Below are 14,302 nucleotides of genomic sequence, written 5' to 3'. Positions count from 1 at the left end.
TGTGGCACTCGGCCAAAATGGGCTTCTTCTGGAAGACATAAATATTTTATAAAGCAAATTTTTCTATAGTATTAAAATGTTCCGTTCAAATGTTATACTTAAGGTTTTTGTAGGTTTTCGCTAACTACTGATACAGTAAGAAAAATGTTGTTTTTAAATTCAGCATTGGATTAATATATAAATGTACAGGTTGCTCTAATACACTCATTCTCAAGAGGGTGCAATTGTATCCTGGGCAGTAGTTACCACTCCTTGGTATAATCTAGTAGCTTAAATCGTTAAATCAGCACAACCAATTATAAAACAATGATATGATCTAATAAAATATACAGTATTGTTCGTAAGAGGAGTGTCATCACGCAAATACAAACTTGTAAGTACAACAGAAAACTAGTCAGCTGAGCAGAAAAGTCAAAATGTAAAAGAAAAAGAAAAAATTCAATAAATTGCATAAATTGAAGCAAAACTAGGACTAACGGATGCAAAGTGCCCATTTAACATCGTTGTATAATAACTTGTACTGTGCAATGACAATAAAGTTGAATCTAATCTTATCTAATGAAGAGAGATAAGTAGAAACAGATGCAAAACTACTACAAAAAAAAACATTAGCACAGGCTACTACTTGATAAAAAGACCAATTGACACTACTTGCCAGACACACAAGATGGTACAACCCCATCTTATACTGGGTCAATTTTAGTTGTTAGTGATATTTGTGGTAATCCATGAGTGGACAAACGGTTTCAGTAAAACAAGCAATAATCTTTTCCCAGCAGATATTTTGACTTGAATTTAGTATTTTCTAGGCTTTTTGAGTTTTATTTTTTTTCATTTATTGCTAGCTACTTTTGAGTTCCGATTTTCTTGATTAATCATTTAATTTAAGCACTATTTAGGACTCTCTTTTTTTATTTTGAAAAACAATCAAAAGCAAGATGCTTAATCACATGTAGCAGCTACCATAGAAACACAACACACAGACACATAAACAATTATGACAGCCTGTTAAACCAAGGCACCAGCACCTGTCTGAAGGCCTGAGTGAGGACTCCTGTGTTTCTGAAGCTGTTGGGAGGCCGAGCTGAATCCTTTGGGATCAAAATGCAGGAGGTGAGTCACAGTGTGATTTACTGCTGATGGCTGGAGGTCAGAAATAACTCTGGTTAACCTCAGACACTCTGCAGTTTGTGGCTTAACTCTAAAAGATGGGTGACAGTTTTTTTTTCTCTGTGACTCATTAAATGGCTTCAAACCAAGTGGTCGGGCCCTCCACAGGGTCGCAAGATGAATGTAAGGGGTCATAAGATGATTAATGTGTAAGAAAAGGGAGAAAAATCAATGATATTTTGGTTAGAGATATTGAAATATATTCTTAAATCATTTGATTGAAAGAAGTTTTTATTTTTGGTAACTTATTGTTTAATTTTTTCTAAAGAAAAGTATACAATTATTTACAACTTCTCAGATATTTTTTTTTTTAAGGTATTTCATGTTCTTACAACATCCTCAAGTCAAAGTGTTAGTGTTTTACACAGTTGGTCGGACAAAACATGACATTTGATTTAGACACATCAAAACGAGCCTTTTCTGTTTTCAGTTATTTTATGGGCCAAATTATTTCTAGATTATAAATTAATTATCTTTTCTTATTCATTTGTGTTGATGTAGAGTGGATACCTGTCTTTGTTAGGGTTCAATGGATGATCGTGATCAAAGGTTTTCAAAGCGGAGACGTCCTCTGACATCCCAGTGGGTTTTCAGCAGCTCGATCAACATGTGGAGCTGAATCTGCTGACAGGGAGAGCCCAAGCTCATCAGACCTGCAACCAGAGACACTTGCTGGAGTTTAATAAAGTTCTGTTCACACATTATGTCTAAATTTGACGAGTCCTCCTTACGACAGCTCTTAAATCTACATAGAATTATTGCCTGAAACTTACATTCATAAAAGCTGTGTCATTGGTTTCTGAACATGATTAACCTCTAAAACGTCAGTTATATTCTGCAGACGTATAAAGGGAACATTTATACATGTATTATGTTGATTGAATTTCATATTTATATATATAAATATATGTATGCAACAGCTTTGCACTGTACGACTCTGAAAGGTGGAGAGAAGAGCTGCATTTTTATGGAGAAATAAATTGGCTGAGGAATGTGAAATTTTTTACTGGTTACAAACTGTTGCAGTATTCAATTAAGGCTTTTAGTGAAGAGGAAATGCATTAAAGGCTCCGTGTGTAGGACTCAGTGGAGCAACACTGCGTTTTAAAACTAAAACGTAGTATTGTGGATGTCGCCAAAAACTTGAAAGCCCTATAGAGCCAATGTTTGGTTTCTCTGACTCCGGGGAAGAGATCCCACTCCCAATGCAGATATAAAGGATTCATTCCGAGCGAACAATCTAACAATGTTTCAGTCCAGTAAATACTAATTAAAACATAATTCTTATTATAATATTCAATTTCTGCCAATATATCCCCATAAGTCCTTGATGAATATCTAATTACGGGATTCAGTTCTTCCCCATCCCGAGATTATACACGTGTCCAGCCGGGAACCTCCGATCTGGTAAACACGTCACATACTTTGTTTCCTTTGCACAGTAAGGGACTGTCCATGACTTTGAGTTGAAGCAGAGCTGCACAGGACATGAGCTCAAACGGTAAAGTGATGAAAGTTCCTCCACAGTCAGTTTACAGGTGAAGAATACAGATTGTTGTAAAGCAGAGGTGATACTGTGTTAAATGATGGATGGAAAGTTTTCAGCTGCTTTTATTGAGAAAGTTTAGAAGAGGAAAAGGAGCTGGACAGGAGATTGCTGTAAGATGTTTTACATCACTAGGTAAAAATGAAGGCTGTAAGTTCAAATAGACAAGGCACAGCCTTGTTGCAGCCACGCAGTTTTCTCACAAGGTTTGATCATCTGGTGTACGTAGAGAGAGAGAAGTGCAGTCCTACTGAAATGATGTGGGATCTCCATGTTGTCTGGCAGGTTCCGCTTTGTGAGTTTATAACGGTGCCTCTTTTGACTCAAAGCTGGACTCAGAGTAAATGCTTGGTTTTATCGCTAGTGAATTAAATAGTTTTTTTCTTTTCTTTTTTAATGCCAAACTAACCTTTCGAAAAAAATGTTTCCTAAACTACGACAGATTTGTCCGGTCTCTCAGCTCAGTTGGTCTCGCTTTTGATCCAGTCAACAAACTTGTTCACGATGACGAAGACAGATGTCTATGACACAAACCTATTTACAACACTTTGTGCAACACTTCAAGTAAAAGCACTCCAGCGTTTCACTTTCTCAGTCCATTCATCTGATCTCACCGTGCTTTGATTGTTATCGACAGACCGGACGATGCAAGTCTTCACACCGTAGTGTTTGGATTAGTACATACAACGACTTGTTTCTAATACAATGCAGTAGATAAACCAGCAGCTCCGCCGCCAGTAGCGGACACTCTGCCGTTCCCAGTGAGTCCAGAGAGTTCAGGGGTTGACAGTGGAGACTGTCGAGATCAACCGATAGATCGTGATCTTAGGAAAGTGAAAGAAATCTGATGGATAAAGGGTTTTTCTTGAAGTGCCTCCGCTGAGCAAGAACAGGTCAAATCTAATACAAATGTAGAGAATTGACAAAATTCGGGTCATGGCTGAAAACTGTGCAAAAAAGGCAACATGTGTTATTTAATTAAATTAGTTTATTGGTTCAACAGGCAGGACAGACTTTGTTCAGTGTAAAGTCTGTTTGATGTTTAGCTGATTCATCCGTTGTGTGTCCACCCACACATGCAACACAAAAGTGTGGGAGAGATCTTTCAGCATCAGATTCATTGATTGATAAAACACGAGACAGCGGGGCCACCTTTTCTTTTCCTCATTAATATTACTCTAAAAAATATGTTAAAAACCTATGTTATGATATGTTATATCATGTATTACTAACTTCCGGTAAGTGCAGATGCTTTATACTGCAGGACTTTATCCAAAATAAATAAAATTTTTAAAGTGTCCTTATATATAACAATTTTGGGCTTAAGATAAAATGAAAAACACAATTCACTTAGTCCAAGAGCAGATGGTGACACATTTCTGACCTCTCTTCACTGGTCCCCTGACAGATAACTTTAATATGGGTTACAAGGTAAACTACTATTCGTATATTTGATCAAGTATAAAGTGATTTTCATAAAAAAAAACAGTTCTGAAATGTTTTTTATTATTCTTATCATTAAGACTAAGACAATACATGTTAAACTATTAATCAGCTCTTTTCCATAATCAGAGGTTAAACTCGTCTGACAAGAGATTTTTCACAACCTGGCAACCCAAACGTTCATGGATTTTTACTTGCAATTCAAAGTAATTTATTCAAGCAATAGTTTGACATTTCGGGATACAGGGTTACCTGCAAATAGTTGCGAGCACCAGATTAGTTTAGCATTATAGATGTTGATGTATAAGAACTACAGTGTAGTAGTAGTTTCACTCTCTATCCCGAGACATTGGACAAACAACTTCAAACCATTCTCTGATATTCTTTACATCAAAATTGAAACTGAATCGGTCACTATTCTGTAATATGTTCTGAGCAGCAATCGAGGAAGGGTGGTGTGTTTGTGTGTGTTTATTAATACTGGACAGCATGTCTTATATATTCTCTTGCCTTGTTTTTCTTAAATGAAAATGCAGACTGTGTCCTCATGTCGTACAATTAAAACCATTCTTTATTAAAACATACTTGACAAGAAAAGCATTAAAACAAAAAATGTAACACATTTTACAGTGGGTTGTGTTGGACCTGTTGCCAGGCTCCAAGGCTAGCAGTTTCCCCCTATTACCAGTCTTTATGCTATGCTAAGCTAACCAGATGTTCCCTGTAGCTTCATATTGAGCAGAATAGTGTTGATCTTCTCATCTCACTTGCGAATTGCCCAGTACATCAAATTATTCCCTTTAACAGTAAATAAATCACCTTCATAAATGGTAAATATTTAGATTGTATTTTTATCCAAAAGTGGGAATAATTGCAATAATCTCAAATATAACCAGCAGAATGTTTTTGATATACTATTCATTAAACAGTGAGGACGTAAAGGCTGCATTACTGCTCTCTTATTGTCAAGCATGACGGTTACGTAGTTCCAATCTGACTGAACAACATGCAACAGCTTGTTAAATAGAGCTGCTTTAATCGTGGGGTTTTACTTTTTTCCATGCACCCACCGCTGAGCGAAAAAGCAGCTTCCAGTTCAAAGGTTGTGTAAAATACTGCAGTTTAAAAATAGGTACAGTAGGTCCTATAAAACCCTCAGCAGTTGTTGTAAAGAGGCAGCAGAGGTCGACTGTAGCTCGGACACGACTGTGGGTGGAGCCTGTGATGGTGCGGACTGTGCTCCTCCTGTGACACTGGTTATTTGGAACAATAATATTGCACTGGTCCAAACTAAAAGCTTCCTGTGTTGGTCCGTCGCCTCAATGGCCGCCAAAGTGACAAAATAAAATGCTACATATTTCTCAAATATATTTCACCTGAAATTTTCCATAGTCAACATCATGATCTGTAGGTAAATAAATAACTCTCAACCATATAGGTCCTACATATACATCTTTACACTATGTACACAGACACATACATGGCTCCAAACGGGGAAACATTCAACTCAGCAGCCAAACGGCTGAAGGGGACAAATGTGTTTGTATCTAAAAGTTGACCCTGCACCCAGTCCGCAGCACGACAGGGACTCAATGCAAAGGTCGAAAAACAGCTTGTCATCCATGGTTACAGAGACTCCCTCAATCTCTGCCCTCAGTTAAAGGCTTTAAAGACAGACTCAAATGTTGTACTTTATCAGACATGGACAGTATCAGTTTAAAAAGATGTGGTCATCAAAATCCCTAAATGGAGAAGCTCTCAGTACAGACACATCGTCCCCGTCTGACTGAAAGCTTTGATACAGTCGAAAAACAAGACGGGGGCAGAGGTATCGTTTTGACAGAGTGGCTTTTTTTTAAACTCAATTGGAATTTAATCACACAGGTTTCTTTATACCAACGTGACCAAGTGCAATTAAAAAGCTTTAGCCCCCGCCCGCCCCAATTAAGGGAGTTATAACTCAGTCAAATCTGAACATACATAATACTCATATATTTAGATTCCTTCTGACTGAGATAATTTATCTTCGTATGTCCATCCATGTGCGTAGATGTCGTGGGGGAAAAGACGCTCCTGTTACCTTCAGGCTGTCTCAGAGACTAAATACTTGTCTGTTCACTGTTTGGCACATTTACTTTCATTTTCGTCACACACTGACAAAATGTACAGACGTGTGCGTACCTGCACATGCAGTTTACCCTGAAATAAATAAAAAAAGTGTCATACAGAGGTGTAGCAACATAAGATGGTAACTACAGTATATTTCCATCGTAAACTAGTGCAAAATAACAACAATGAGGTTACGCAGTTGATTAACTACAGTATTAGAGAATGATTTTGGCTTCAGAGGCGGGTTGAAGACATCACAGATCACACAGAGTGGAAACAGACCCACTCGTGCACAGTGTGGAAGTTGAGCATAAAACAACAGCATATTAACGGAAGAGGACACGAGGGCACGGCCGCTCCACACATTCATGGGTTTAAAGGACAGTTCACAACTTCTGTCTGCCGTGAACACTATCAATGTGCAAATTTAAACCAATGGCTGCTTATAAAGAGGGACCCTATGAAAGCTTGTTCGCCCCCTGGTGGTTTGCTACAGTATTGGTCATAAACGCTGCCCCTTCTCCATGTTGGTGAATGGGACATGGGTCAAGCTAATAGTCAAAGTACATGTCAAACAATTTTTTCTCAAATATGGTTTCTGTCATTTTAGTTTGGCTTCAATTTGTCCTTCTCTGTGTATTCAAAAGATGATTTTATGTTCTCAATGCACTGTAAACATTTTTGCATGAAACACCAACTGTGAATTTGTTCCCCATCACTGGCATAGAAACTATAATCACGGGGAATGATTACTGGAAGAAAAAGCTGTTTTTCGTTACCCTATTTATTCCCCCTTCTGTATATTTCTTGCTTGGTTTGTGAGCAAGATTACACAAAAACAACAGAACAGATTTCCATGAAACCTGGTGGAAGCCATTCACTTTTGGTGCAGATCAGGATCAGGGGGCAGATCCAGAGTTATAACATTGAAAGATCAACGTTCTTCCACATTGTCACTGATTTCTCAGGCAATAATTCATGGATTTCAATAAAAAGGATCAGGCATGTTTAGAGGACTGATGTTTATGACTGTGTGTAATTTGGTGCGGCCTTCCACTGAGTGATGGTTCTAGTTGCACATGGGACTTTTTTCCCCCCAGAAAGACTTGAAAAATTATCCTGTACAAGCAAAGGTGTCATGAGGGGAAAAATCTAACAGTTTTCTGCACATTGTGTTTTTTAGAGGTGTGAAGCGCTTCTTCTTCGTCTTCTTCGTCCCCTTCGAATGAGAATACACAGTTCAGCTCAGTAGACAGAAGCAACAAAAGTAATGTTTTAGGACACCAGTGATTCCCCCCCACACATACATTTACCACTGAAAGATTCGTCCTTTTTAACTTTCATGCTGAATCATTTCCGGCCAACTCGTCGGCCCATTTGGTAGAAATACTGAAACAAGTCACAGGTCTGTGCGAGGGAAAGTCCTGCCTCTGCCTCCAGCGAGCGTCCAGCCTGAGATGAAACTCAGGAAACACCAGGTCCATCCTGTTTGATATCGTGATATCGAGCAGAAAGAGCAAGAAGCCGGGGAAACACCACCCGAGTGTCCACCAGCAGCAGCAGCACACTTCAGAGGTATTGCAAGCAGATGGTTATATAAAGGGATTGTTGCTGTGGACTGTACAGAGTTCCGCTTGTTGCTTTAATGCTGCATGCCCTTCCTGCTACTTCTGTGGAGTAAGTGTCTTGTTGGATATTAAGGCCTTGGGCGGCCAGAGGCCACACTGAAAGGGAATCATACTACAGAGTCTCTCACTCGGCTCAATGGAAACTGGAGCGAGTCAGAGATGAACAGTTTTATGACCGAGACAAGACGTTTTTTCCTCTCTGATACAATGTTGTTTTTGCCGTCAAATTGTGAAAAAATTATTTAAATGATTTCATCTTTCACCTTTTGTGGCATCTAGCTCTGCAGGTCTGTGCCCAGGTTTAGAGATGTCAGTCTCTGCTTTCACACCAGAACAACAGCTGAGGGGATTCACCAAGAAAAAACTGCTTAACAATGTGTTGAATGACTGTGGAGGGTTTTGTGTTTGTCTTGTTTTTTCATTACCTCCAGCTAGGAGGATATGATTTTGTCTGTGTTTGTCTTTTTCTAGGCAGGATTACACAAAAACTACTGACTGATAGAAGTGGTGTTGGGCAAGAAATAACCCATTCATTCATGCAGTGCATTGGGATCAGGGAGCTGCTCACTTTTCATTTTCTTTTAGTGTTTCCAAACATTTTCATTGATTTCTTAGAGAAATAAATCTGGCATGTTCAAGCAACTGATATTCAACAGTGAGTGCAAGTTGATAAAGATCAAAATAAAAATGTGGAGCCTGTGAATTTAAATGCGGTTCAATAAATGGACTGTTGGCAGAGGTCTACTGGGGGCCTTTCTAATTTAAGTATTTCATATTAAAGCTCTGTATGTTTACGGAGGATTTTTTTTTTACAAGACTTACACGCATTTTGCAGTTTATTAGACATGTCCAGGTAAAGCTAATCTAGTCTAATACAAAAGTAAATCCTCCCTTTAAGAAGGTTATATTGGTTCAGTTGGTTCAGTTTTACAGACGAAGTGATTCACCTGTGCGATCAGTTTGTGATACTATTGAATTGTACAGTGTGATACAGAGAGGAAGCCTATTTCTATTGTTTTGTCCACCCCATTTATATCAATGAGGGTTTGTTAATGTCAGAAACAGTTGTGATTTTATATCAGTGTTGTCTACAGCTTTCTCTGCTGCCCTCATATGGCTAAAAAGAATAATTCTTTAAAAAACAGATGAATCCCCTCTCATTGGGATAGTTTCCTCAGTGGAGACCTTCCAATGAAAAACCAGACAGAGACAGATATCTCACATTCTGGACAATGACAGCAAAGCTCTCTGTACGGATAAATACCACAACAGGTCAAAGTGAAAAATGTCATACAGATTTTGGTGATTTGAGAGACCCTAATCTTTATTTCTCACATCTCTTCTTGCCTTCCTTTTCTTTGTGTTTTTAAACTGTGAGGCGACTCATTCCGCCAGACAATGCTGCGTTTGAAACGTGTGTCGCTCGGCTGACAGCGGGACAGAAACAGAGGTGAAGCTCATCGCCGCGCTCGACTGTTTGAAGATGAGTCGGGCTGCAGTTCGTCCTGAGCTCATGAGTGTGGATGCTTGGGCATGGGTGTGTTCAGGAAGTGGGGAGTGGACGGGTGGAGGGGGGGGAGGGGGTCCCGTTATACGAGAATAATTTAAGGCTTACAATATCTCTCTTAATCCTTCCATTGTCATTTTTCAATAGTTAGTGACGTATCTTATAAAAAGTATTACTGTAAAAGAGTCATGCTACAGAATCGTCTTTTGTTCGCTGGATCCCACTTGGCCTGATTAGTCCACTCCTCCTGAACAGATCCCTTAGTATCCCCCCTTCTATTTTCTCCTATCCTCATTCTCTCCTGACCCAATCAGTGTGTTGTGTCTGCCACATCCCTCACCTATCTCTGATTTTCTAAAATACAAGCTCTCCCCTCTTCATCCCACCTTTGACTCGTCCAGAGATCATGGTGGCCCAGGCCTCTGACACCTCAGCCCCTCATTCGAATCATTTAGGGCCGAGTAGCCCTCCGCTGCCCTCCTTGGTGCTCCCGCTGCGGCCCCAGCACCCTGCAGCTATACTCATACTTCTCTGGGCACCTGCTGGGACCCCCCGATCGCGCTCCATCTCGCACTGGCTCAGTGTACGCTCAGTCCGGGCCGGCTGGCTGGGGGTGGCCGAGCCAGCTCCCCCCGGCTGCTGAGAGGTGATGGTGCGAAAGATGTGGTTGCGTTTACGGAGGTATTCCCCTCCGGCTGCACCCAGGCCGAAGCTGCTCTTGCGGAGGACCATGCGGGCGCTGGTGGACTTGGCGGGACGAGACCTCTGGTTGTACTCCAGCTGGGACAGGTGGGAAGCATAGCCGTCCGAGATGAACTGGAAGAAACATGATCAGTCAGCTTTGGTTTTATAATCCCTACAGACAGCTAGAAAAGCACCAATACACACAATAATAATTTTTAAATTTCATATCCTGTCAAAAACAGATTATAATAAATGTGTGATCACACAAGTACAATGCGAGTACTCATGACCCCTCAGATTAACCCTCTGACCCTTTGGAGGGGCCCTGCTGGGAAACATTCAACCTTACAAGAGTACATTATTTATCAGTAACTCGTCCTCAGTCTAAGCACCCAGTACACTGCTAAGCTCCTAGCTCATGTTCCAGCTGCACATGTGATTTTCTTCTGTCATGGGAGTCAAAGAGTCCCAGATGTTTTTTAACAATTTATATTTGAAATGGTTAAAGGCCTCTAGTCATGCTCTCACTGTCTGCTGCGTTGTTCAGTAAATGGGAGCACATGTATGTAACTTCCTGATTTATTCCTAACCTGACACTGTTGCTGCATTTTCTTTGTGGGTCTTCCCACTATGTAGATATTGAACGGAGGCAGGCCGATAGACGTGTACACCGAGATGTCCTTGGTGGATCCGTACGCTGCAAAGATCCTCATGTGGGCCTGATCAGAGAGGAAGGTCAGATTTTAGAGACTTCAAGTGATATAATTATATCATGGCCTCAGACGCACACCGCCACGCCTCTCTTACCTCGTTGATGAGGGATTTGAGGAAGTTGGCCTTGTGTCGCAAGGGGTCATGAACCAGGCCGTCGCAGAAGGAGACGATTCCGTGAGGAAAGTTGTGCTGAGAGAGCCAGGCCACCACACGCTGCTTCTGCATGTCAGGACGACCCGTTACATACACTATCAAATAGCCCAGGTCCTGCCAATACCTGGAAATGATAGAGATGATTATGAGTTCATGCTGCGAGGAATGGATTCAATAAGTAATAGATTATTAGAATTATCATGATTTATTTAGTACCGTTCATGCAGCGTACATACAATGTACAACAGTATACAAAATTAAGTCTTCATTCATTGAGAGTGCAGTTATCTCAAAGTGATGTGATCTCAAATTTTTCTAGACATTTTTATGTAATTATTTTGAGAGGTAATTGCAATATCTGACCAATTTGTAACAAAAGCATTTCTATTCATTCTCAGTCAGAAATGCTCTGATTTAAGCATTACACCTAAGATGAAAACACTTTTTAGCCCTATGCGAGTCTAAAATCACTCCAAGACCCAATCTGTTAGGAGAGAGCAAACTAAAGAAAATGCCCTCTGTATATCAGAGTCTCTTATTTGAGTATTTATTTTACTCATCCAAATAGGACAGTAATCAAAATATGAAAACAGATAATCCTGAACCATCTGAATAACAGGGATTACTGTGATTGATAATCTTGCGCAGATGAAGTATGTACAAAGAAAAAGAACAGGGTCCGAATTGCTTCCTTGAGGAACTCCATGATCAATATCAAGCTTAAAATATTGTTACATTTTTCAGCAGCAACACACATCGACTGCAGATTTACAGATTTCCACTGAGATTAGTTCCTTTTTAATACAGATAAAAAAACAACTCCTTCAGAAAAGTTAGAAATTTGCTATAATTGGTGGTGGTTTTCAAATAAACACAAAGCATATTTTTGATCAAGTGTGCTTTATAACTTATTTATCTAGACACCTGCTATGTAGCTTCATGTTATAGCAGAATAGTCTTACAGGGAGTTCTGATCCTTACCTCACCACATCCACAGCTCCAGCTCGAACCTTTGGGTCGCTGCCCATGATAGACACACTGGCAGCAAATGACCCGTCAATACTGAACACTACAAACTCTGTCCCCCGTGGTAAAATGGTTAGATAACTGTCTGCAGATGTGTGGTCACCCCTGGTAGAGAGACAGCAAAAGGGAGGAAGCGAGAGATGGAAATGAAAAGTTAAGATCAGATATCAGTGGCCACATCTCCTTGTGGACCCAGGGCAGCCTGCACTCTTTGTGGCCATACATTCATTCTACCAATTACTGATACCACCACAACCCAAAGGTTGTTGTTTGTGGAAGCTGCTGGAGAACTCTGAACCTATTTTCAGGTTTATAGAAGCAGCATTAGATGTTATGCCTACATGGGAGTGTTCTCTTGACAGAGCCATCAGAAGATGGGTTGACTGTGGCCTTAACAGGATACATAGGCAGCAGCAGAAATTTTAAATACAAGATATTTTTAAAAGTCTGTCGTCATCACCTACATGGGCGCCATCTACCTGACATTGATTGGTTCGTAGATGGAAGTGCATCTCACATAAGCATGTTGTCGGGACGCCTATTGTATTCGCTAACTTTGTTGAAATAAGTGCATCTAAGAAGTCGACTTTCCCTCTGCTTCTTCTTCATTTTAGACTTCTATTGTTTAATGCTTTCATACCTTCCTGCAAATGGTTCAAAAGTCCAAACAATACCAGAAATAATTGCATTCTGCAAATGTTATGGGAAAATGTTGTCTGTTTGTCTAGACTTTTCTTCCCCATTTTGTTATTAAGTTTTGACCTGAACAACAACTGAACCTCTTGAGATACTTTCAATGAGCTGCTACCACAACCCTGGCTGAAAATGAGCCAGAAGTGTATCAATCAATCATTTGATCACATTTTATTTGTATAGCCCATATTCTGTAATTAACAGATAATATAAAACAACAGTTTTTTGAACGTGAGATATCAATGATTTATCATACCTGACCACCATTTTGACAGGATACACGCCAACAGCCAGCTTTTTGCTCTCAGGGATGACATAGGAGACACGTCCACTGCTGTTAGTGAGCTCCGTGTTAAAGCACACCCACTCTCCAGAGGGAGGCTGGGTCATTATGTGGATGTCAATCTGCAAGAAAAAGGAAACCGCAAGGATCATTTCAGCACAACACTGAATTGCCGAATGACTTTAGAGACACAGACGATGACTTGATGACATAACTGGTGTATTTTTTCTGGTTCATCACAGCTGAGTGTGTCATTACCTTCTCTCCAGTGAGGGTAACCATGTCCAGAGGGCCGTACATGAAACGTCCCGTCACCATCTGGGCTCCGTCCTCCGTGAACACGGCATCGTTCACGCGATGGTTCGCTGTCACGTTCTGAGACCAAGACGAGGGCAAAACAGGGACTACAGTTAGGTTTTCAAACTTTTACCTTTCCAGTTTCATTCATTCATTCATCTATTTTTCCTTATTCCTAATTTCCTTTATAATTTACACTATATAAATGTAGAACCAAGTATTAACGTACTTTATTTACTAATACTGCAATATTTCTGAAAGCAAACCTATATCCTTTGATCATCTCATCACTGTAACAGTTTGAAAAAAGTAGAAATTTACAGAAAATTTACTTCTCAATATTTAAGAAAGGAACAGATAACAAAACATTATATAAGATAAGGGGTAATTTACATGTTACAGTATGTACAGAGAAATGGTTAAGACGAAGGAAAACAAATACGGATATATTTAAATAGACCAAGTATAAAATTCTGTAATTTACTTTGTATTCTCTTCGATAAGCAATGGGTGTACTTTGGGAGTTAACTAAATGAGAAAAAAAGGTTATGAAGTAGTTCGGTATTTCCTCTTAGTCCAGAACATTCTCTGTAGGAGTTGCATTAGAAACACACACAGATCTTACTCTAATCTTAACATGAGTCCTCTTGCGGAGCCACTTCTCACGAGGCTTGGACGGAGTGAATTCAGTCACTTCTTTGCCGTCCAGCTCCAAAATACTGGAGTTCTCATGTCTCATCACCTTTAAAGAAAAGGATCAAAGAAAACATCACACACACAATATTCTCAGAGATGGTTTCTGTCTCTTTCGGTAGTTCCCATCACATTGAAGTTCAATAGTTTGTACTTAGTTTTGATTAGTTATTTGATATTATAAGAAATGGTGTGAAATATCATGATTAACATCTGAGGTTATATAGATAAAACTGCACACGGACTATCTAATAACTATATCCCCAATATTATCAAAACTAGGGTAAGACTCAAAACTGGCATATCAATTTTAGCTGCATGTAAACTTTTTCACTGTCAGCTGCTGGTTGCACTAG

At 39.8% G+C, this 14,302-nt stretch overlaps 1 protein-coding gene across 1 annotated transcript in view; it reads right to left on the bottom strand.

Annotated features, from left to right (window-relative positions):
* Window positions 1-4,712: 4,712 nt before the first annotated feature.
* The window catches only part of LOC128424952 (membrane-associated phosphatidylinositol transfer protein 2), a gene marked incomplete in the record, with an annotated part of 53,208 nt that continues 43,618 nt past the window's right edge, over window positions 4,713-14,302 (bottom strand). Inside the window, 7 exon segments of the mRNA XM_053411401.1 lie at window positions 4,713-10,219; window positions 10,678-10,806; window positions 10,895-11,078; window positions 11,936-12,085; window positions 12,930-13,078; window positions 13,215-13,331; window positions 13,879-13,995. Coding sequence (XP_053267376.1) covers window positions 9,851-10,219; window positions 10,678-10,806; window positions 10,895-11,078; window positions 11,936-12,085; window positions 12,930-13,078; window positions 13,215-13,331; window positions 13,879-13,995 — 1,215 coding nt within the window.

Source organism: Pleuronectes platessa, chromosome 19, assembly GCF_947347685.1.
Source record: "Pleuronectes platessa chromosome 19, fPlePla1.1, whole genome shotgun sequence".
In the NCBI taxonomy this organism is placed as follows: domain Eukaryota; kingdom Metazoa; phylum Chordata; class Actinopteri; order Pleuronectiformes; family Pleuronectidae; genus Pleuronectes; species Pleuronectes platessa.
This window is presented reverse-complemented; position numbering and strand designations above follow the sequence as displayed.